Source organism: Zingiber officinale, chromosome 4B (assembly GCF_018446385.1).
Source record: "Zingiber officinale cultivar Zhangliang chromosome 4B, Zo_v1.1, whole genome shotgun sequence".
Classification (NCBI taxonomy): Eukaryota; Viridiplantae; Streptophyta; class Magnoliopsida; order Zingiberales; family Zingiberaceae; genus Zingiber; species Zingiber officinale.
The window spans coordinates 102527205-102551670 of NC_055993.1; the positions used below are offsets into that span (position 1 = coordinate 102527205).

At 35.2% G+C, this 24466-nt stretch overlaps 1 protein-coding gene across 1 annotated transcript; it reads left to right on the plus strand.

Moving 5' to 3' along the window:
- Positions 1-123: 123 nt before the first annotated feature.
- On the plus strand, positions 124-24314 carry LOC121975804 (protein SABRE-like). The gene is made up of 23 exons (XM_042527678.1): positions 124-1356; positions 1972-2083; positions 3006-3251; positions 4418-4659; positions 5327-5546; positions 6410-6583; positions 6666-6743; positions 8085-8333; positions 9085-11190; positions 12975-14892; positions 15201-15295; positions 16623-16979; positions 17090-17208; positions 18356-18605; positions 19063-19287; positions 20450-20589; positions 21252-21324; positions 22070-22171; positions 22257-22433; positions 22752-23090; positions 23167-23334; positions 23423-23801; positions 23884-24314. Exons 1-23 carry the CDS (start codon positions 1286-1288, stop codon positions 23973-23975), a joined length of 7932 nt encoding a protein of 2643 aa, XP_042383612.1. The 5' UTR covers positions 124-1285; the 3' UTR covers positions 23976-24314.
- Positions 24315-24466: the final 152 nt, after the last annotated feature.

The following is a 24466-nucleotide window of genomic DNA, read 5'->3' on the forward strand; positions in this document are numbered from 1 at the left end:
ATTAATAAATAAATTATTAATTGAACTAACAAGGTTTAGTGGCACAATAAGGATTAGTGAGTTAACTAAGAAGACACGTAGGATGACGAGCTGGCGGATGAGGAAATAAATTAATCTGTTAGGAGAAAGCTGAAAATTTCCAGATTTAGCAAACAAGTGTAAGCTTCTGCTGCGTTGAGAAGTTGTGCCTTTCGACGAAGAGGCCATGATTGAAGCACAGAGGATCCTCACCTAGTCACCTCCTCGCCGCCTTCACCAATCTCCAAACGTGGGCCTGTTCGCTAAGCAATCGCCTTCTTTTTTTTATATGGATTCTCACCGGTGAGAATGGCGATCAGCGTTGAGGTCGCCGGTAAAGGGAAGATCTACCGGCGCAATGCTGGTAAAGGCACAATCGGTGGAAGAATTAAAGAGGATATATGATTCTATTTCTAATTGCATCAAATCCTATCCTACTGAAAACGGGCGACTTAGAATCGCTTCGTTTACTATCAAGGTCGACGCCCCACAAGTTGAGGTAACAAATTATCTAGGTTATGTTCGATCTGAAGAAAAGAAGAGTGCAGGCGATCTGCACGATAGGTACACACTGCGCTCCGTTTGGGCGTGAGGGGAAGAACTAAGAAGGGATCGCAACAGCAAGGAGAGACCGAGGATGGGAGGCCAGAACCGTGCGCCGCAGAAGTTCGTCGAGTCATCTTTGCGCGAGGAGGAGGAGGGTGGACGGAAAGAGCTGCGGCTACTGGATGCGATACAAGGAAAGCTCGCCGCATCCGCGCGTTACCGGAGGAGGAGGACGATGGCTAGGGCGCGAGAACTGAGAAGCAAGCAGCGGCGCTACGAAGAGGAAGACAATTTTCACATTATTGCCAGATAAAATGAAAATTTTGACTATTATTTTATTAAACAAAATGAGGCTTCCAAATTGAAGACCAGCCATAAATAGTAACAAATTTTAAATTTTTTTAACCATTTATTTAATATTGGTAATGGCGCACGTCTCGGCGACACTCGAGAGCCATCCCTCGCTCCTTCCCTTCGCTCCGGCTTCCAAATCGGATCGCGGACCCTCTTCGAGTCTACAAGGCGACGACCCACCCCGATCGCCTCCTTTAAAGAAAGAGAGCGAAGACGATCGCTTGAGGGCTGTTCCAGGACATACTTGGGGTTGGAGACCCGGAGGAGCGCCACCGGAGGGAGCGAGGGAGGTCAAGCTGATGACATTCTTGACGAGATTGTGGTAGAGGAAGCGGCGGTGGAGCAAAAGCTTGCATCGGAATTCGGCATGGCGCTTTTCCTGCTCAAGTTCTTCTTCGGCCTCGCTGTCTTTTGCGCCGTCGGATGGGTCTTCACCGTGTAAGTTCATCCATTTCTCTTGGTCCTGCTCCTTCTTTTCTGCTAAATTTAGTTTATTTTGTCGATTTGGTTTCTGGTCTCGATCTTCACTTAAAAGCCTTACGCTGAGGGTTTATACCGACAAGACGATAACTAAAGCTGGCCTTTTTAGCTTCCACTGTCTTCTTACGGAGTTGTTATCCTTTTTCTCCCCATAATTCTTAGAGAAAATGAGAATGTAAGTCGTATTACCTATTCCTGTGCACAGGTGCTGTCGCCTGTTAAACATCCTCTCCATAAGGCACAGGAGAATTGGTTTGGTGAATGACTTCACTTTTATATCCAAGAACGGAAGAATATGAGATACTTTACTAAGCCTTATCAACATCTGAGAAAGTTGTTTTACTTGCTAAATATGATATAGTGTACATCAGAACATTTTTCACTCATAACTAGAGCCAGTGTTAGATTGTAAACAGGTACACTAATGGAACTAACTACAAAACACCAGTAGGATTCTATACATCTGTGACAAAGACACCTGCAATTTTTGCATGTTGATCTGTAAAGTTTATAAGTTTGCATTAGTTAATTCTGTTTATTTTTTTAATTTCTCCTTTGTGCTTGTTGTTGCAGATTTCTTTTGAGGTTGTTAGCACTGATATTGAACAAAACGGCTGGAATATCAGTGGCTTTCCAAGTTGCTGGATGTAATTGTTTGAAGGATGTCTTTGTGACATTCAAAAAGGTCCTCTTCATGTTTCATTGCAGTTCAGAATCAACTCTAGAAGCTACTATTTGAAACCAAACGTCAGATGCATATGATAAGAAAAATCATGTTGACTTCTTACAGAAGTTTTTCTCTGCTCCAAATTATGATGAATGATGAAATAAAATAACCTTACTATAGTTTAGGATACTTTATTTTACAGAATTTATGATGGTGACTTAGATTTTGAGACTTGATATACCTTTAGGAATACACTTCAACTTGAGTTATTGGATAATGATGAGCCATGCAAACGAGTAGCGGTGGCATGCTCTTGGTAAGGCTACTGCAATACCACTTAAACTCTCACGAAGGGGTGCTAGTGCAACCCAGTTATAGTTCAGACATATAAAGGCCTGACCAACATCCATTATTCAGTGGTTCTCCCCAGCTTCTAGTGCCGAGTTAGGATTTTACGTTAGTTTTTGTTACAGACATGGGCAATGCATCGCAACATCTGCCAATGACTATAGGAGAACATGTAAAGAGCAGATTTTTCTTCTTAGGAGGAGATTTGTGTGTTGGGGAAGCACGAGTTGGGAGTTTGGATATATTCTCCATTTGTGTTAAGAGTCTAGTTAGGTGAGAACTTTATTGGACATAGTGTGGATAGAACATGCCTAGGTACTTGTATTTTTGCACGCTTCAACAAAAACATAATATAAATAATGAATAAATAATAATAAAATTATATTTGATGATTCATAATATATTATCATGATATTTTATTTCTAATCTGTTATATATTCATAGATTATCAATAAATAATAATTTGTTTTTCAGTAAATTTAGCTGAATGCTACAAAAGACAATATGTATCTCTTTTAACTGACATGGTAAATGGTGTAATATAATTCATTTTTTTTTGTTGATTTGAGAAATAATATGTTTTGCTTTTCAGGGTGGCATCGAATCCATATTGATTGGTGAAATCAAACTTACTTTACGCGAGTCACTGTTTTCAAAAGACCAGAAATTGCAGCTGTTAATATCTGACTTGGAAGTGTATTTATGTTCCCCTGCAAAAGGTACCAAGAAGAGTAAATCTCGAAATCAAAGTTCTCGATCCTTAGGGAAAGGAGCATGGACATTCTTATATAACATCGCAAGATTTCTTGCAGTGTATGTGACAGAAATTAATTTGAAGGTATGTAGTTTTTATAGTTCTAGATTTTATTGCAAGATTGGATTTCTTGAATGAACAGTAGCATAATTAGAGATGCAAGATTCTCAAGCTATAGAAATGAGCTATTCTAACTATTCATATGGTGTAAGCTCTCTTTACCAAGCAAATCCAGGGTGTGGTTGATTCATAAAATGTAATATTGGGAATATATTATTATATTTTATTTGAAGATTTACTTAATTTGATAGACATTTAGGACTACCATTAAAATTGCCTGCTTGTGAGACATGGAATATGATCTCCAATATACGCTGTAATCTTATTTTTATATGTCACAAGCAATGGAGTGATCATAATTATAAATCCAGTTCAACGAAGAGATAAGATTTGTGTAGTCGATACCGAATATAGTTGGAACAAACACAACTTAATAATGAAAAAGGCAATGATTAAAGTGATACACCTTTTTTTAAAAAAAAAATGGGAAAGAAAGGAGAAAATGTAAAAGCTGGATAAAGATACATTATTGATTTTATAATTGCTTCATGTAATCAAATTGCAGAAGAGAGGCCGGATTTCTTTCCCTTTCACAATTAATTTAATTTCTAATAACATGTAGGATCCATATCCATCACACATTATTTAACCACCATCAGAACTTGATAATATGCAGAGAATCAGTGATTAGTACCTAATGACATAAAGAAAATACAACAAAGTAGCTATGTGGAAGGAAGCCTAATGACTTTTTAGCCTGTTTGGAAGTTGCCTATCTCCATGCATACACTTTACTAAAGAGGATTAAGTATCTATGCTGTGAGCTCTAACTTTACAGCACAAAAAATACTTTTTGAACCAGAACAAAAAGAATTTATCTGAAGGTAATGCAACAAACTTTCTGACATTTCTGAAGGCACTGACAGTTTAACATCTGATTAGTTAAGAACTTTCTACATTGAAATAAATGCAAGAAGTTATAAACTTACAATTACTTAAAATCATTCTGTGACATATAAATGCATATGAAACATGTTAATACATACATATATTGATCTTTTCACTTAAACATACGCCTGAAGTATTTAATTTATATTATGTTCATTATACTTGATCTTCATTGCTTTTAGACTGTTCATTTTGACTTAAAGGCTTTGTTATTTTGTGCTGCTCTTTGCCCAAACATCTAGGGGCCGAAATCTGCAGCTCAAGTAAGGGGACTGAGAGTGGACGCATCAGTAGATCAACAATCAAAGTTTAGTTTTAATCCCAAACTTCAAATTGCACATTTTGGTTTCGATATATTATCAGAGCCTGATCTTGGAGAGCCATCCAGTCTGACATTAGAAAGGTTGAATATGCCAGTGGAAACAAAGTTCTCTCCTTTCACTTGTGAAGATTTCTCTCTCATCTGTGAGCTTTCTTACAAAAGGTCTGTTTACCATTTTAGTCACATCTGATGAAATCTCAATAATTTTCCACTTTTCACTTAAGAAACATGTAGAGATCATGTGCATCTTGAATCCTTGATTCCTCATTGCCAATAGCTTGGTCTTAGCTCTTCAACTGTCAAGCAGTTGACAACCAATCATGCTGTCAAGGTCTTAACCATGCAATCTAATAACCTGCCTTGATGTCTCAATTGGCTCAATATTTCAAAATGCTTATATAACCTCTTGATTTGCGATAAGATTCCACAAACAGTTCCCTCTAAAATGCTTTTCTTGTTTGTTAAAACATTATTTCAAACAGATTTGTTTTAGTGAGCCTATGTTGTTCTGTGAACTGCAGTCACAATGGTGGGTACATTTAATATAAAAGTTATTGAAGTCATTAATTTTGAAATATTTTTCAGCTTCATGAAACCCTGTTATTTATATCTTGGTGTATACTTGTGCTTATCAGCCAAATCAGCCCTATCTTTATGTTCTGTATTCATTAGTTTCCACAGTATTTATAGCATATGGCGGAATATTCATGATAACATGAATTTTCCATCTTAGAGAGAACTAAGAGAATTTCATTTTCAAGTATACTAGATTACATAGGAATATCTTGGATGGGTAAAAAACTAAAGCTTCTCAAATCATCTGCCACAGGGAAGTTGGAGTCAAACTTAGTAATTTGGATGTGTCATGTGGAATGATTGGCATTAACTTGAAGGAAAGCCTATTCATTAAAACCAAGAGAGAGTCCAAAAGCTCAGTTGGTCTTGATACGAGCAAAGAATGTGCTTCGGATATTAGCTCTGTAAAGTCTGAAAAAAGTAAATCTTCAACATCAACAATGAAGAAACATGTTCTTGCATTTCCAGAACAGGTTTGGCCTCTCTGTGGGTTGATGCAATGTTTTTTTTTGTTCTATATTAAAGTAGACTAGAGAATCTATAACTTATCTTCATAACAGAATTTGAATACAGTTATTTGATCCCTGGAATTGTGCTTTGTGACAATGTGATAAACATGCATCAATGCGTCAAGCTGCCTAAATCCTTTCAGAAAAACATATTTGACAATGAACATACTTGTTAAGGGAAAACACAAAGGTCTGGTTTGTTATTCATGACATTTTAAGTTCTTAAAGACTTCATCCTTAACTACCATTTTGGTACATTTCACTATAAGAAAGCAGTTTTGCACTAGTAAGTCCCACTTATGCAGATGTGGATCAACCGTTTGGTTCTTTCATTTAAAGAATATACCATTAACTTAGTAATATTGGCCAGGTAGTTTGGCTTTAAAGTTATGGTTTATGTCTCACTGAATAAGTTTAAAGAATTGGTATATGGCAAACCCAATTCAGTAAATCCTTCTGCAGTAAAAGCCTATTTGGATGGTGGACTCATTTGGATCACATTCTATTAACTTCGGAATCTAGCCCTAGTTAGACTTTAGGCATTACAATAAAGTCAAGCCTCAAATAGTAATTTGATTCCCCAATGCAGTCCTACATAGAAGCTTTGGGCTTGTTGTGTTGGTTTGTAGGTTCAAGTGATAATCACACTGCTAATTGTGACGCTAGTTCATTATGCTACTTCAATATTCTTTAACTTTGTTTGGTGCCCTATAATGTATTAACATATTTTTGCTTTTTTTTTTTTTCCTACTTTCATAATTCTAAGATGGGCTATAGCTGAAGCATTTCATAGTGATATTAAACATGGTTTATTTATTCCTTGGAAGGTTAGCTTCAACATTAAAGAGCTAGATGTGATGTTTATGCACCAAGGTCAGGCCATTGTTGCAAAGAATACAGTGACTGACATCCTGCTGAGAAGTGTTAAAACTCTGTCATATGATGATGCTGGAGAGGCCACATCACATTTTTCACTCAATTTGGAGTTTAATCAAATTCATGTATGTTTTTACCTAACTAGTTTTTTTTTTCATATATACCCTACTTTTCCCTTTAATATGCCTTTTTTTTTTCTCATGTCAGCTACTTAAGGAAGGGGTTACTTCAGTGTTGGAGATTTCAGAAGTTGCAATTATAGCTAGAGCTGATGTTCCAATGCAAGTGAGTTCTATATTGGCTAATTGTATTTGACATTTACATCTTCTTTTTATCCTGATTTATGAAAAGGATGTTACCAGATTTTTAGCATGCCTATCCTATCACATTTCTTAGTAGCAAGAGATCCAAATGAGTTAGGTGTTATTAAGAAAGTGGTAGATAACGTTAATGTGGGAACAAGATCAATGTGGCTGAAAAAAGTAATTGAGACTCATGATTTGTTGTTATCATAATATCTTTGAATCACTCTTTATATCATTTCAATTATTATAAAATGATAATTTTTTTCATTAGCCTTTAGCTCAAAAATTACAGAACAATTTTCCTCGATCTGATTATAGTTTGGCCATACTTTTTATTATTATAGTAAATATGTAACTTTTCGGGGGCATAAAAACATTAATAGCTAGCTTGCGAGAGTGCATAGTTGACTTTACATAGTATTAAATTTCTTTTCCCATTTTATACCTATTATATGCCTAAAAGATTTTCTTTTAATGAATGAAATGAAAACATAAAGAGGAAGTGGAAATGGAAAGGAAACATTCATAGATGGTTTTCATTGTTATTGAGAAGGCACCTAGAAATCATATGGATGTCTGAACATGGATTCTTTAAACCTACAATCACTAAGAAACCATTATGAAATCAATACCTGTATGCTCTCTTGGGGACGTTCACATCTTGGGAAAACTTAAAAATAGTTGGATGCAGTCTCAGTAAACTCAAGATATTCAACCCTTAGTCACAAGCTTACTTGGCTCCCGTGTGAAGCAGTCATGGTGACTAGTCATTGAATGTGTTGGACTTCCCTCTATGGAGTTCAACCCCATGTTGCTGATCCTGGAATTGTTCCACCAAATCACACAGTAGTTGGATTTGGGCCATTTGGCTGTCTTGGTGGTGATGATGTTGTTGGAGAAGATTCACAAAGAAGAGATTTACTTGTGCCCCATGCCAAGTGGAACAAAACTCTCCGAACTTCATATTTGGATGGGTAAATGGAGATTCTTTCTCCTCATGCTGTGTATCTCTCCCTTGTAGGAAGGAGGAATCACTTGGCTCTCCCTCTTCAATTTTATTCTTCTTTATCTACCCATACGATTTTATTTCTCTTGTAGTAAACAGTTAAACTACAAACTCTAAAGTTATCTAATGAAATTCATTGTTATCAACAGTTTTATTCGGGAAACCTAGTTTATATATATTAGTTAGTGCCCTTAGGCAATCTGTTCTTTGTGTCTTTAGTTATTTCTTCTAAGCTTAGATCAATTTTATAATGTTCAATTATTTTAATTGTTTGTATTTGTGGCTGCATTTTATGTGATTTCATGTCTTTTGCAGCCTCTACCTATTAGTGCTGAGGTTGATGTCAAGATTAGCAGCACTAGGTGCAATCTTATTGTCAGCAGATTAAAACCATGGACTTGTCTTAAGTCGGGTAAACAAAAACCGATGGTTCTTCGTGAGGAAAGTCCTAACCAAGAAAATAAACCAAAGGATAAGATGGCTACTATTATGTGGAAATGCTCAGTTTCTCTACCAGAGATTACTATTATGATTCATAATATCGATGATTCTCCTTTATTCCATGTAAGTTATTATTCATTCTTGAGAGTTGCTATTTATCTGCTAGATCTTCCCCTCAAAATGTCTTGGTTGTTTGGTTAGAATGATTAGTTATGAACCTTGAGTAAGCTATATAGACTAACTGAACCAACATATTGACTCACCCATATGTAGGGAATCTTTTAGTTCCTTGTTGGTTATTAAGATTGTATCAGGATCTGTAGTACTTTATACTTCTTCAAGCAATGCACTTCTCGGAAACATGCGTTTACTCCTGTATATAGCCTTCTCTTTCTCTTGAGATGCACATGCTAATATATTGCTGGCCCTTGTTTCTTTCTTATATTTTCCTTTTTTGACACAGTAGACATTATCATATACCATAGTATAGAAACTTATCATACACAATATGATTAACGGACCCAGAAATTATTGCAACTCTGGTATAAGTTTTCTTTTATGAAACTTACGTGATATTGTGTCCATCATGACTTTTGTGTAAATTAATTTATAACTTCATTATCATACTAACTAGAGCAGTCTATGCAGTGTAGTTTTGCAATGAATCACTTATTTAGTATTATTTGTTGGTCACTGTTTCTTAAACTTGTCGATTCTTCATTTCTAGTTCTATTGTGGCCAGTCAGTGTTACCAATTTGCTCTAGAGAGAAAGATAACATTTTGGCATTTCAATGAACATTAATTATCATGACATGGTGTTATTCAGTCTTACCATTTGTAAATTTGACTTCTTAGTGTACCTTGATAATGCAGGGATGCTTTCGATCCTTTCATCTTTTTGCAAATAACATAGAAAGTAAGAAACTTGAAGTGCATGCTGAACTTGGCCAATTTCACTTGAACACAGAAGATGTGTACCAGCAATCTTTAGAAAAGAAATTGATAGGTGCAGATATTAAATCAAGCTCATTAGTTCAGATTGAACAAATGGTTCTTGATTTTGGTAATAAAGAAATGGAGTCCCAGGAGGGGCAAGAGGCGAAGAAGCTAAAGTTGGTTCTGGCTGTTGATATGATGGGTATGAGTGTGTTCTTTGGGTTGAATCATGTTGAGAGACTCATAAAGATGGGAATGTCTTTTAAAGAACTTCTGAAAGATTTATCTTCCTCTAGTAAAAAAATTGGTCAAGATAAGGCCAAAAAACCTTTTAAGAAAGATACCTCAAAAGGAATCAACATTGTAAAGTGTAGTCTTCAGAGATTGTTGGTTAAGTATTCTGGTGAAACAAGTCTATCAGATATGACGGTTGCAGATCCTAAGCGTGTTAATTTTGGATCTCAAGGTGGCCAGGCAATAATATCAGTTGGTGCTGATGGGAAACCTCGTGAAGCAAGCATAACATCCTTGAGCTCCAACGGTTGTGAGCTCTTGAACTTCTCCACCTCTGTTGAAATCCTTCACCTTCGATTTGTTTTCAACAAGGAAAAACAGTCCATGCAGATTGAAGTTGATAGCACTAACTCATTCTACTCTGAATATATAGAAGAGCAGAATCCTGGTACAGAAATAACACTGCTTACTATGCAGAAAGCAAAGTTTGTCCGTCGTTCTAGTGGACATAATGACATGGTTTTATGTTCTCTCCTAAATGTGTCTGATTTATCCATCAGGTGGGAGCCTGATGTTCATTTAGCATTGCAAGAATTTGCTATGAGTTTGAAGTACCTGATGTCTAATCAGAAGAATCATAGCACTGACCATCTAATGAAGGCAGAAGCAATTGATACAGCACCTATACCAAGCAAGGAACTAATTTCTGACCAAAGCCCAACTGAAAAAGAACAAAAAAAGAGAGATTCAATATTTGCCATTGATGTGGAAATGTTGAAAGTATCAGCTGGGCTTGCAGATGGTGTGGAAACAGTAATGCTTGTACAGTCCATCTTCTCTGAAAATGCAAAAATAGGTGTTCTATTTGAAGAAGTGATGGTTTCTTTCAACGAAGCAAGAATCTTTCGAACTAGTCGCTTGCAGGTTTCTCGCATTCCAGCATCCTCCATACAAAACCTGCAAGATTCAAAATCACAAATGGCCACTGCAAGGGATTGGGTAATTAGAAGCCCTGATATTTACATCTGCATGCCATATAGGCTGCAATTACGTGCTATTGATGATACAGTTGAAGATACACTGAGAGCCCTAAAGCTTATTTCTGCTGCTAAGTTGGAGAAAATAATAAATGGAAAGAAGAATAGCACCAAAAAATCAAAGTCCACATCAAGTTTTTTTTCAGTGAGATTAATTATTCGGAAGTTAACAGTGGAAATTGAGGAGGAACCCATCCAGGCCTGGCTTGATGAACATTATCAGCTGATGAAGAAGGAGGTTTGTGAGGCAGCTGTTCGGCTCAAGTTTCTAGATGAGCTTCTACCAACTATAGCTTCAAGTACCCCAGAGCCTAATAACCTAGGCGCTGATAAAAAAATTCATTATAATGGAATGGAGATAGATGCTTCTGATGCTTCATCTGTTGAACTTCTGCGAACAGAGATCTCTAAGAATGCCTTTCGATCATATTATGAGGCATGCCAAAAGATAGAAACCTCAGAAGGCTCTGGTATTAATACCTTTGGGTTTCAATCAGGGTTTAAACCCAGTATTCATAGAGTTTCTCTCATGTCAGTTTGTGCAACAGAGCTAGATGCAACTCTGACAAGGATCGACAGTGATGTGATGCTTGAGTTCTTAAAAATGGCTGACCCCATCTGCTCTGAGAAAGATATACCTTTCTCCAAGTTGTATGGCTGTGATATTGATCTAAATGCAGAATCCTTAGCAGTGAAAATTAGGGACTACACACACCCGCTGTTTTATGGAAGTTCTGCTAAATGTCAAGGACGTGTTGTGGTAGCACAACAGGTAAACAAAAGATAGTTTGCTTTTCCTGTATTTTGACATTAATATACATGTCTGTGAACCTTTATTTTCTCTAATTTAATCAATATTCATATTGGAATATTGGATAAATGTTTTTACAGTAGGAATGAGAATGATATATCTGTCTGTTCTTTCTTTTAAACATGTTTTTAACTTTTCACTTTGTTCTGAATAATGTGTAACTTTCTTTGCAACTAGGTTCTCATTTCACCTTTTAGATATTTTATAGTAATGGTCAGTAGTCAATAAAACTTAGATTTAGCATATAACATGGTGATAGAAGAAACTATTTTTATAATTTATAGTCTAGGAAAAAACTTCTTGTTTGTTTTACATTTAGTATTCTACAACACCTTAAATTTATTGCATTGCACCAACATGAGTTGTTTTTTAGAATTCAGTGTTAGCCACATAACTACATCACAGTGTTTAATTTGGAACTAAGCTACAAACATACTATATATATTTCAAATGTATTATTTTTATCCAGCCAATATTTACATTGGTGATTAGATTACTTGCCTAGTCATTTAAGATCTGAAATGCGAACAATGTGCTTCAAGTTAGCTATTTAACTAGCTCCTTTCATATATTCATCTATTTGACAAACAAGACAACTTTGGTTTGCCTAAATTCTCGCTTTTCTCATATACACTACATGTTCTTTCAATCAAGAAGAAAATAACCATCCAACTATACACATACATATACATATATATATATATATATATATATATATATATATATATATATATATATTTGGTTAAGCATCCAACTATATTTTGAATGAATCGTTTCATCTTGACAGGCATTTAGGAAATAGGTGATCCTGTAAGATTGTACATTTGTTTAAGTAGCACGATAAAATAAAGGAAAATAGAATAAGATCTCCTAAATATTCTCAATGGCGACAAATAAATTTTATGGTTAGACAAGTTGAATCCATTAGAATTGAAGATGAAAGAAATTGAAAGAAACATTCTATTTAACTTAATCAAGTGTGATTTACTTTATTTAAATGTTACTACAAATATAGCCTTAGATAGCTATTGATGGCAGGATATTATCCATTGTAGTTGACCTCAGTTAGTTGGGACTAGGTGACTCAACTTTGTTGGCTTACCACTTCATCTTTGATGTTAACATTGTTAATCATTTGGTTGTTCACAGTGTCAATGTTTAATGAATTTGAGTTAAATTGAAAGTAATTGTGTTCAATAAAAAAGTGCATCCCAGGGAGATTTTGACTAAATCTCTTCTTCTTTTTTCTTCTTTATGTGAAAAAAGAGAAAAGTGCAGGTCTTAGCTGTATGGAACGAAATCTTATTTTATAAAAAACTGCAATTTCCTAGGTCTATGAAGAAATGAACAAAATATTGTATGTTTTTTTATTCTTGAGCAGGAAATTTGTGGTGCAATAAGATTTTTCCTCATGTGGATGGCTAGTTTTAAGTCATAGAGGCCTCCACTTTCTGTACTCAATTATGTACCAAATAATAATTGACGGTTCATCTTAGTCTCCTACAGTCCTACTGAAGTGATCTTGATTTATATATGCAATTACATGAGAACTGGTTGATCTTTAGTGAACTAGAAATTTTAGACCTGATATACACAGAAAAATTTATTATTGCCTATCTTTATATCTGATTTTCAATATGATGTGGTAATTTTTCAAATTTTTTTAGCAAATGGTTAACTCCAGAATAGCTTGCACTAGTCTTTATTGTGGCACTTGACTTCCTCTTCTTCTTTTATGAGTACAGGCAACTAGTTTTCAGCCACAGATTTTGCAAGATTGTTATGTTGGAAGACGGTGGAGAGTTCGTATGTTACGCTCAGCTGGTGGTACAACTCCTGCAAACAAAGTTTACCTTGATCTGCCAATTAATTTTCAAAAAGGGGAAGTGTCATTTGGAGTGGGATATGAGCCAGTTTTTGCTGATATCAGCTATGCATTCACAGTAGCTCTTCGTAGGGCTAATCTTGGAACTAGGAGTTGCACTGATCCACATGGACTAGATTATGCTGCACAATTTTTAGCTAGTTCATCTGAACCACAACCACCAATAAAAGAAAAAAGTTTACCATGGTGGGATGAGATGAGGAACTACATCCATGGAAAGACTAATTTATCATTTGTGGAAACTCAATGGTTTATCCTTGGAACATCTAACCCTTATGAAAAACAAAATAACCTGGAAATAATCTCTGCAAATATGGAGATACAACAGAGAGATGGATATGTAGGTCTTTGGGCAAGAGAATTCCAAGTTTACACAAGCAGTTTAGAGACTCTAACGGACAGTCTCAGTTTAAAATCTTCAACCCATATCTCTAGTCCTTTTCTAGTCTCTTCTTCTTTTCTTGCAGAGGTGCAAATGGAGTGGGGATGTGAGTCTGGAAGTCCACTGAATCATTATCTTTTTTCACTTCCTATTGAAGGAAAACCAAGGATGAAAGTGTATGATCCCTTCCGCTCTACTGCTCTATCACTAAAGTGGAACTTCTCACTGAATAACTCACAAATGAGTGGTAACGGACTTTCTTTCTCATCTGATGTTCTGAATAATATAAAAATAGATGAACCATCGTCTGAATCTTCTCAGAAGATAGAAACCACCTCTATAGATTCCCCAACTATAAAGTTTTGTGCTCATGATCTTGCTTGGTTAAACAAATTCAGTGTTCTTAATTATCTACCTCCTCATAAATTAAGGATGTTCTCACGATGGCCGCGTTTTGGTGTTCCAAGGATTGTTAGGTCTGGTAATTTGTCACTGGACAGAGTTATGACTGAATTTTGTCTCCGAATCGACACTACACCTCTATGCATCTGTTATGCACCTTTGAGAGATGATGATCCTGCTAATGGAATGACACTCAAAATGTCAAAATTGAAATATGAAATCTGTATTAGCCGTGGTAGGCAGGAATTTACTTTTGATTGCATGCGTGAACCCCTTGATCTCGTTTATCAGGGTTTTGATATTCACATGCTGACAGTTTCTTTAGACCAAATAAATGATAGTTCTGTAACTCAAGAAATTATAATGGGGATGAGAAACTCAAGAAATGAAGCAACAGATAAGTTTGGTAATGAAAATTGCAACTATGGTTGCAAGGATAAGACACAAGATAATGGATTTCTTTTGTATTCTGACTACTTCACTATACGAAGACAAACTTCAAAGGCAGATCCAACAAGGTTATTAGCATGGCAAGAAAATGGAAGAAAGGACCTTGAGATGAACAATACTATTTCTGAAATTGAAAACGGAATACAAAGCAATCCTGTGCAATCTGATTTTGTTGATGATGAAGGATTTACTGTAGTAGTTGCTGACAACTGCCAACGTGTATTTGTCTATGGCCTTAAGCTCCTGTGGACCTTGGAATATAGAAATGCTGTTATGTCCATGGTAAAGGGAATTTCAAAAGCATTTGAACCTTCGAAGCCTTCTCCTTCTAAGCTGTACTCACAGAGAAAATTACTTGAGAGTCAGAAAATAACAGATGAGACGGATATGCCTCATGATCCAGAGTTGAATTCTATGGCTGATACATCTCCTTGTGAATCTCCCATTGAAGCACAGAATGTTAATAATCAGGCACAAGATTCATCTCTTGTCGATAATCAGGCACAAGATTCATCTAATTCCGCAGTGCCTTCTGCTCAAACTGGTAAGTTAATAATATTTAAGTTTCTGAAGAAATTTATTTGACCTAAGCAGCAATTGTTTTAAAATATTCACCACTAAATTTTTTTGATTATTGTTAGATTTATGAAGTGTATTGCTCCTTGAAGTCTTAGATTGGTTGTGCTATACTTATGCCAGCCAATTCCATCTCACCACTAATTCACTGCATGGTGCATAGTTTTAGCAACAAATAGTTGCAACATAAAATTCCTTCTGTGCTTTCATAGTTATATTAGATTTTACAGTGTCAAAAGTATAATAAGCACTAACTTCTATTTATTCGTCCACCAGTGAAGCAACAAACTGACACTGACGAGGAGGGTACATGCCATTTCATGGTCAATGTTATCCAGCCACAATTCAATCTGCACTCAGAAGAAGCCAAGGTAAGCATGTTTCTCATATTACTTCTATACATTAGATAATTGATAAAAGAAATGGAAGATTGAAAACTAGTTCAATACGGCCTAGCCCATATGTGTGGTATGGGAGTTCTTTTCTCTCTCCATTCCATGAAATTTTATAGGAAAGAAAGAAAGTTCAACAGGGGCTCATGGTGTTTGATAAAATCTAAAATTCCTTGCTATCCCATTTGGACTGGGATTATTGATCCCATGTAGGAATGTGATTGCTTTTCCATGACCCCAAGAATTATATATTACAAACTTGGGAAATTTGTAAGGGTACCATAGTAACTAATTCTAAATTATTACTATTTTGGAAATTTAGAATTTTCCTAACATGATTGCTAAATTCATTGTCTTTGTCATCGTCATCAAAGGGATGATTACATGAATTTTTATTCTTTCATCAAGCTCTATGCAAGAAAACAGTTGCTAAAGTTTGCAAGCTTTGTCTTGCCATGGAATAACTTCCCAGAAAATATATCCTAGTAAAGTTGGCCATACTCTAAAGGATTTCTGATTTCCTCTTTGTCTACTAGATCAAAAAAGAATGAAGCAAAATTTCTTTTGGGGGGCTTTGGTACTCTGTTTCTCATGTGTATTATGTATTTAAGTTCTAGACAATTAGCAACTCTTATACTATCAAGAAATTGTAGCCTTCTTTAACTCCCTTCAGAAAGATGTAATAAAAGTGATTTTTACATGTTGCTTGTGGAATGATCAACTTATAGCAAATCAACATGCAAAACCAGTGTGCACACTAGAATTTTTTTGAACAAGAATTGGAAAAATATTACCCAACAACACCTCTAGTGGTCTTTATATTTGCTTGTGGAGAGATAAACTCACAAGGAATCAAGAAGTCAAATATGCACTGGGCTTATTTGGCATATTTCAAATTCAAAGATGAAAAAATTTAGGTGCTTATTTAATTTCATTTGAAATGATCTGGTCGAAAGTCAAAATGCTTGGTAGAGGAGTTGAGTTTTACTCAAGCACAACAGGTTCAAATAATTTGTGATTAAAATTGGAAGATATGATATGTATTTCATGGCTTGATTGCAAGTGTTAAAGATATGCATGCACAGAGTATTTATCCCATAGCTTCAGTATAAATCATCCAATCTATATATGTGCCCGGTGATTATCTGCTTTGTGTTAAATAATAGTAATGCAACAACTTAGTTTCTCCATTTTCTGCAAATTTGATGATGAAGTTCCTGGTTGCTGTATTGTGTATCCATCACAGTTTAATTTTACTAAATCATGTAATAATTGGTTTAACAATTATTTAAATATCCTTGCACAGGGTAGGTTTCTACTTGCAGCTGCCAGTGGGCGTGTCTTAGCTCGCTCATTTCGTTCAATTGTTCATGTCGGCCCTGAAATAATTGAACAGGCTTTAAGCACCAGCAATGTGGTGATTCCTGATAACGTACCTGAAATGACATGGAAAAGAATGGAGCTGTCTATGATGCTTGAGCATGTTCAAGCTCATGTAGCACCTACAGATATTGATCCAGGTGCTGGAATTCAATGGTTACCTAAAATTCTCAAAGATTCACCTAATGTAAAACGCACTGGTCCTTTACTGGAGAGAGTGTTTATGCCTTGCCAAATGTACTTTCAGTACACACAATATAAAGGAGGAACACCTGAGCTGAAGGTAGACTTCATTAATTTTGCTAGACCTTGCATTAATTCATTTGTTTATTGTAGCATGACCTTTCTAAGTTAATTACTTTATTCTCTTTCTCTTGCAATGTGGTGTTTTAGGTGAAGCCATTAAAAGAATTAACTTTCAACTCCCCTAATATTACATCAGAAATGACATCACGACATTTTCGGATCATGCTCGATGTGTTAACAAATCTTCTTTTTGCCAGGTCTCCCAAGTAAGTTACGTTTAGATTCTTCAGCAATTTCAAATTTTTGGATAAAATTTCAGAATTAGGTAATTGATAGTGTTGTTGCTTTGGTTATTTATCTTGCCCAACTTGTTATATAAAAACATAAATCGAGTTGTAGTGAGAGGCTTTGTAAAAATGTCAGCAATTAGTTCATTAGGAGAGGTCTGTAGCATACTGATCTTCTTGGATGTAAAATCATCAAATGAAGTGAGGTTAAGATTGCTTCACTTCATCCATTAGAAGATATGTTAATTGTTGTTTGCAGGTCATAAAATTGATTTTATGTATAATAATATAAGCTTTGATTTTTTTTAACTGAGTTTGACAAGGAATGTTAAGGACTTCTAAATTATATTTTACAGAACCTGTTTGTAAATATGTCTTATGGTATAGCATATAGGTGAAAGGAGGCTACCTCAGGCATGTAATGGTAATGCTACTATTTCATTAAATAGACCAAAGTTCAAATGGAAGAACTAGAAGGCCCCTAAAACTCTGACTAGAGAATTATTAAATCTAGTGCCAATTTCGTGAGAGCTACTTGTTTGATTAAAAAAGTTTATAACAGATGCACCTTAAGTTTTAGGAGTGAACCTACCGTCGAAAACCCCATGAAGGAGAAGAAGATGCCTGCTGTAATATGATTCTGTTTTAAAAACGCTTCTACGGTTCCTTTTTGTTGAGCTTGTACTCTTGTTGTGCACTATATTTAGTGTGATACATTTCAATTATTCATAACATTGTTTCTTGCCCATAGTACTTGGAATTTGTCAACTAGAATGAGTAATTTGACATTGAGGCTAATCTTATAGGTTGACTGTTAAACTGTCTATGCACTATGTGAAATCTTGTACTCTTCCTCAGAAAAATGTATCCAGGATCACTTACCTAATACTTCACTATAGCACATATAACATTCACTACCACAATGTTCTATTTTATTTAATACAGCATATTTTATCATAATACTTTTCTAGAAAAACATATAGGATTTTAATTTTGGATAGAAATTGTGACATCCTTTTAAGCTTATGTTTTGATCAACAAAAGAACGTATAACTGACTCCTCTGTAAGTAGTTAATAGCTCATGATTGATGTTTGATGATATAAACTGATGTTCCTTCTATCCAGATTTCCCCCAAACATTCACTCACTTTCTGATGACAAGGAAGATATTGGAGATGAATTTGATCGGTTAGTTCCTGATGGCGTGGAAGAGGTAGATCTTGCAAAGATCGATCTTGAGCAAAGGAGAAGGGAACATAAATTGCTTCTCAGTGATGTTAAGGTTCTTGGAGTTACAACTGATAAAACTGATGGCACTGATCCATCTCCTGACAAATTTGATTTGTGGATGGTAGAAGGTTCAAAGCTAACACTGGTGAGATCTCAAACTAAGAGTGTGTGTCCAAGAGTAAAAAAGAAAATAAATATTGATCATCAACATTTCGACACCATTAAAAAAAAAACCACTTGATCTCCATCAAAACCAAGAAAAACATTAGTACAAAAAATCTTATAGAATGAAAAAAGAAAAAATAAAGGATTTTTTTTTGTAAATAAATACAAATAAAGTGGAAGATGTTCAACTTAATTGAACCATCAATTTGTCTTTATTGTCAATTTTCATTGGAGCGTCATGCTTTATGTAATTTCGCAAATGCAATGGTTAACTTGTGCTTAAAGTTCTGTTAGGTCATTTTGGTCTTCCATTCCAGTTAAAAGCATTAGCTTGCCCTATAAACTACTAGTGTTTGATACCCTTATAGGTTAGTTAGAGTATCTACATGCATGTGATCATAATTGTATTATTGATTTTTAGTTGATGTTATACTCAGCTAGAAGAATTGAAGAAAGAACAGGGAAACATTCGTCAAGCTATAAAAGAGGCTTCTTCTGCATTGAGGCTTGTTTTGCAAGAAGCTGCAGAAATAAGATTGCTGGAGAAAGAGAAAAACAAAAGCCCTTCCTGTGCTATAAGAGTTTATGTCAGAATCAATAAGGTGGTATGGAGTATGCTTTCTGATGACAAACCTTTTGCTGAAGCTGAAATTAATGACATGGTGAGTTTTTTATTATTATCATAATGATTTTTTTTTTTACATTACCTAAATAAACCATTCATGCTCTATTTCCTCATATATGGACTACCTTGTTTACCCTATGCTGTCTTTTATGCTCTGTTTCAAATTTTTGTTTGTTCCTTTTTCTTTAATTCTCAGGTCTATGGAATCAATATTTTTGTTTTTTTTCATAGAACATATGCCCTCTCATTTCTATCATTGCCATATATCACCAAAGTTGTTTAAAGGAGAATCTATTCTAGTATACTACTATATGGAATAACCACAGCAATAAAACAAATCATGAATCCTAATCATTTTTGGTGGATCAGATCTAACCCCTTTGTTGAAGTATATGCAAGATTATCTCACTGCTATAGCTTTGAAGCCAGTTTCAATTAAGTAGCCTTTCCTTGCTTCTCTTTCAAGCCCGTACATCTTGAAACCTCAATTGATTCAATTAGTCTAAAATTGGTCATCTTTGAACATGTTAATCCTAGCTTAATTTGTTTCTTTCAACCTCAATTGATACATTTCTCTTGTACTCGTGCAAAAAGCTAAAAACTTAAACTGAGATAATCCTTTGTTACACTCACTTATTCTTAACATAGTAACTAAAGCATAGTATATATTTTTTTATGTTATCAATAATATTATTATACATTCCATGCTCCTTTTAAACCCAACGAAATGAGCATCTTAGAACTTTATGAATTTCTCAGTATTTTTCTGTTAATAAAAGAATATGTGCAAAATAATCTTTTGTTGATTTTGTTGAAAGTTTTCTTACTAAATAGATAACATAAGTAATTGATCTTTCAGGTACAAAACCAAATTGATTCAGAATTTTTTTCTTTCACCTTAGGTTCTTCTCTCAATCTATCCTTTCCTCAAGTTTCATAGTTTAGTCATCAACTTAGTTCCTCTACTGCAAACTATATTCAGAATTTAATGGAGTCTTCTTTGTTAGCACTGTTTATGAAGACAATATCTGAAATTAATTTATGGCTAGCAGGCTGATCTCTTCAAGTAAATATTAGAAGCTCTGTCAGTATTTAAATCATATTTAAGATTATGGATTCCATCTTGTTGATTCATGTTGTCATTTCTAAAATCCCAACATGTGCCATTTGCGTCTAATACTTGTTTTTTTTTTTGGCAGATTTATGATTTTGATCGTGATTACACAGACATTGGTATTGCTCAACTCACTACAAAGTCAATTGTGGTTAAGAACTGTGTGGCAAATTCCAAATCGGATACACTTTTATCAGCCTGGAATGCACCTCCAGAATGGGGCAAGTAAGACAATACAATAGTTGTTTGTATTTGCTTGTTGAAAAATATCTTCATATGCTTCATAACTTCATTATTGTCTTTGTTCATTGTATTATTACACGCTAGAAATTGGCACTCAAATGCTTTGGAGATCAATAATCTGCAGTTCAACTCAGAACTCATTACATTTGGAAACTCTACAAATTATGGCTTGATTGCTTTTTTTGGGAACTATGACATATTAATATGGACGCTTGAGCTCTTGTTAGAACCTGGAGAAATCTCAATAGAAAAGGAACAATACTGCATGTTATACTAGAGCTTTACAATACAAGGCATGCCATCCTACCTAGTTCCAATTAGTTGGTTCTGTATTTCATGGAGTGGATATTTCATCCTTTCTCCTTGAATTGGTCCTATAACTTATGATTTATTTTTGTCATGTCAATAACTGACCAATATATGACAATGTATGGAATTTTCTCATGTGATGCATATTATTGCAAATATACTGAGAATCTTGAAATCATTGCAATTTTTTGCAATTATATTTGACTTTCAGTAAATGTGTACCAACCTTCATCTTGCGTCACTTGATTATGCTCCTAATTTAAGTTAGTGGTTGCCTGATTTTCGTAAACAGTTGTCTTCTATGTATTCTTCTAATTTTAAGAACTTGATTACAGGCGAGTTATGCTTCGTGTCAATGCAAAACAAGGAGCTCCAAAAGATGGCAAATCTAGTATTGAACATTTTCAGGTCATTCTGAAGCTAGATAACTGATTTAACTCTTCATTTTTTTACATTTTAACTTTGCAATTATCTTCAAAATCCAGTAAATGATGCATTAGTTTCATGATAATAGAATCTCACATTAGAAAGGATTAGGGAGACTCAAGTTCTTATAGGTTTCAAATAGATCTCCACCCTTTGGGACACCTAGAGTGGAATATACTTAGACATTAGCAGATCCTTGAATTTGTCAATGCAATAAAAATGCTGTCAGCCTGTACGAACAATATAGACTTTTAGCTTCCCTGATTACCTCTCATGTGGCAACTTTAGTCTCGCATTGCTGAGGAGTCAGGCTCCTGGGGGTCTTGTATGTCTCAAAGAGTTCTTCATGAGAGGACATAACTCAGAGTTTCACTCCCAGAGATTTGGCAATATCCCCTGTGGGTTTGGGTGCATGTGCCAAAAAAAAGAAGACATCCCTTGTCTTATGGAAACCCTTTTACAGAGACTTTACTTTGACAATTATAAAAAAAAAATCAATTCAACAAGTGTGTACATCCTACATTATATTATTGTTTTCAGTTTTGAATGCACTGATTGATGGGAAGGTATGTCAACTCTCTAGGTAGACATCTTTTTGTTTAATATCATGATAATCTGGTTATCTCTTGTTGAATTCTTTGTTGCTGAACTATTGGAATTTTTTATCTTCTTTATCTGGTGAAGCCGTTTCCAGCAAGGTAATCATATTGATGTGCTGTAACTGCAGGTAGAAATCTATCCATTAAGGATACATTTGACTGAAACAATGTATACTATGATGTGGGAGTATCTTTTCCCTGAAGAAGAACATGATTCATTGAAACGACAAGTCAGTCAAAAATCATAAACTTGTAATTGTTTGAGTTCCACCTATACTATCATCTATAATCTTTATCTCGTTTTTAAATTTCTAGGAGGTCTGGAAAGTTTCGACAACTTCTGGCACAAAACGAGGAAAGAAAACTTCACAAGGATCTGAAACGGCTGCATCAAGTAACCAATCAGCAAAGGAATCTGAGGCACCTGGAAAATCAACTGCAAAATCATCTTCAGTTACTTCTGGCACTGAAGTTCAGGGTGATTCGTCTCAAGTAAGTTCACTTTTACATACACATCATGAAAGCTGTGCTTGTTTACTAAAACAATCCATTGTTTTGATTTCCATTTGCTGGCTTTTTTCATTTTACAAAATTTTGTTTAAATTTACATTACAAAAGGTAATTCTGGTAATAAACTAAAAATGAGGTTCATCAACTGAATTTCCAGTTAATAAGGGATTTCTGCTGATCCATAAACAAAATGTTTCCCTAGTTCACAGTTATTAGCTGAAGTTTCATGAAGGAATGCAAAGTGTGCAGTACCATCTTTTTCTATTATCGTGTTCCTCAGATGGTTGGGTATCCATGCAGGTGAAAAAAGTGCAAAATACAAAATCCAATACCGCATCAAATTCAAATCCGGAACTTAGACGGACTTCTTCCTTGGGACGAACATGGGAAGAGACTGTTGCAGATTCTGTTGCTAATGAACTTGTTTTGCAAAGTTTGTCTACACAAAGTGGTCTCTTTAATTCGGCAACAGAAAATAGAAGCCCACATGCTGAAGATTCTAAAAACAAAACAAAAGATTCCAAGGCACTTAAATCTGGTAGTCAAATTGCTAATGAAGAAAAGAAGGTTGTGAAATCCAATGATGACAAGAGATCTAGACAAAAAATGCAGGAATTCCACAATATTAAAATAAGCCAGGTACAATTTGTTACCCAGTTACATGGTGAACTTGCAAGTTTGCATAAATATTAAGACAATTAATTGGTTTTCATAGGTTGAGTTGCTAGTTACATACGAAGGTTCAAGGATTGCTTTCAGTGATTTTAGATTGCTGATGGACACTTTTCACCGCGATGAATTTACTGGAACATGGAGGAGACTTTTTGCAAGGATTAAGAAGCATATTGTGTGGGGAGTTTTAAAATCAGTAGCCGGCATGCAGGCAAGTGATGATGCCTTGAAATCTTCAATTGGTTTTGCAACTAGTGATAAAACCCATCCTGATTTCATTTTTTTTACTCATGATTCAGGGTAAGAAGTTCAAAGATAAGACCCAGGGCCAAAAGGATGCCCAAGCTGCTGCCCTTCCTGTCAATGATCCCAACCTCAGTGACAGTGATGGAGATCAACAACGTGGAAAGTCTGATCAATTTCCGATGCCATTCCCCAAGAGAGGAAATGATGGAGCTGGTGATGGATTTGTGACCTCAATAAGGGGATTGTTCAACACTCAGAAAAAGAAGGCAAAAGCATACGTCCTGAGAACTATGAGAGGAGAGGATGACAATGAACATGGAGAATGGAGTGATGGCGATGTTGAGCTCAGTCCCTTTGCTAGACAACTAACTATTGCCAAAACTAAGAAGCTTATACGCCGACATTCAAAGAAGTTTGTTCAATCTACTTCAGGTGAATAATGCCAACATTTGTATTCGCTGTCATAATTAAGCAGGAAAGTTTAGGTTGATCATTTTGCTATTCATGCTTACAGGGAAACATAGCAAAGAACCAATGTCTCCAAAGGACATGATGCTGTTAGAAAGTGATTCCTCGGGTGAATTATCATATGGAGAGGACAACTAATAGCTCCCACCAGACGGGAATCTTGGCTTTTAGCCAAGACTTTTCCAAAAAGCTAGTTTCTCACTCATAAATTTTGCGATTGTGATGAATTAGGCAATAACCGTGAAGCAGATGATTGAAGAAATGCAAGCTCAGGAAGAGATTCTAAGAAGAATGTAGCCATGGAGATAATAACAACCGGAAAGGGTTATGTACTTCAAGGGTACACATCAGTTCTTTTTTTTTTTTAATTTGTTTCCAAAGTGGCATCTCAAATTTTCTTCATGATAGTTTTGATTGAATTTGTGAAAGAACATCATCTGATAGTTAATAAATGAGAGTGTCATTCAGAAAGTAGAATAAATAAGATTGTCTTTTCTTGCCCAAAACAAAGTATTTACTTGGGTCTCCAAAAAATTGGGGTTTGCCTATTTAATGGAGGAAGAGGAGAAAGAAAGGAACACTTGCGACTGGTTGTCAACTGATTCTATTACCATCTTTTCGTTTACCTT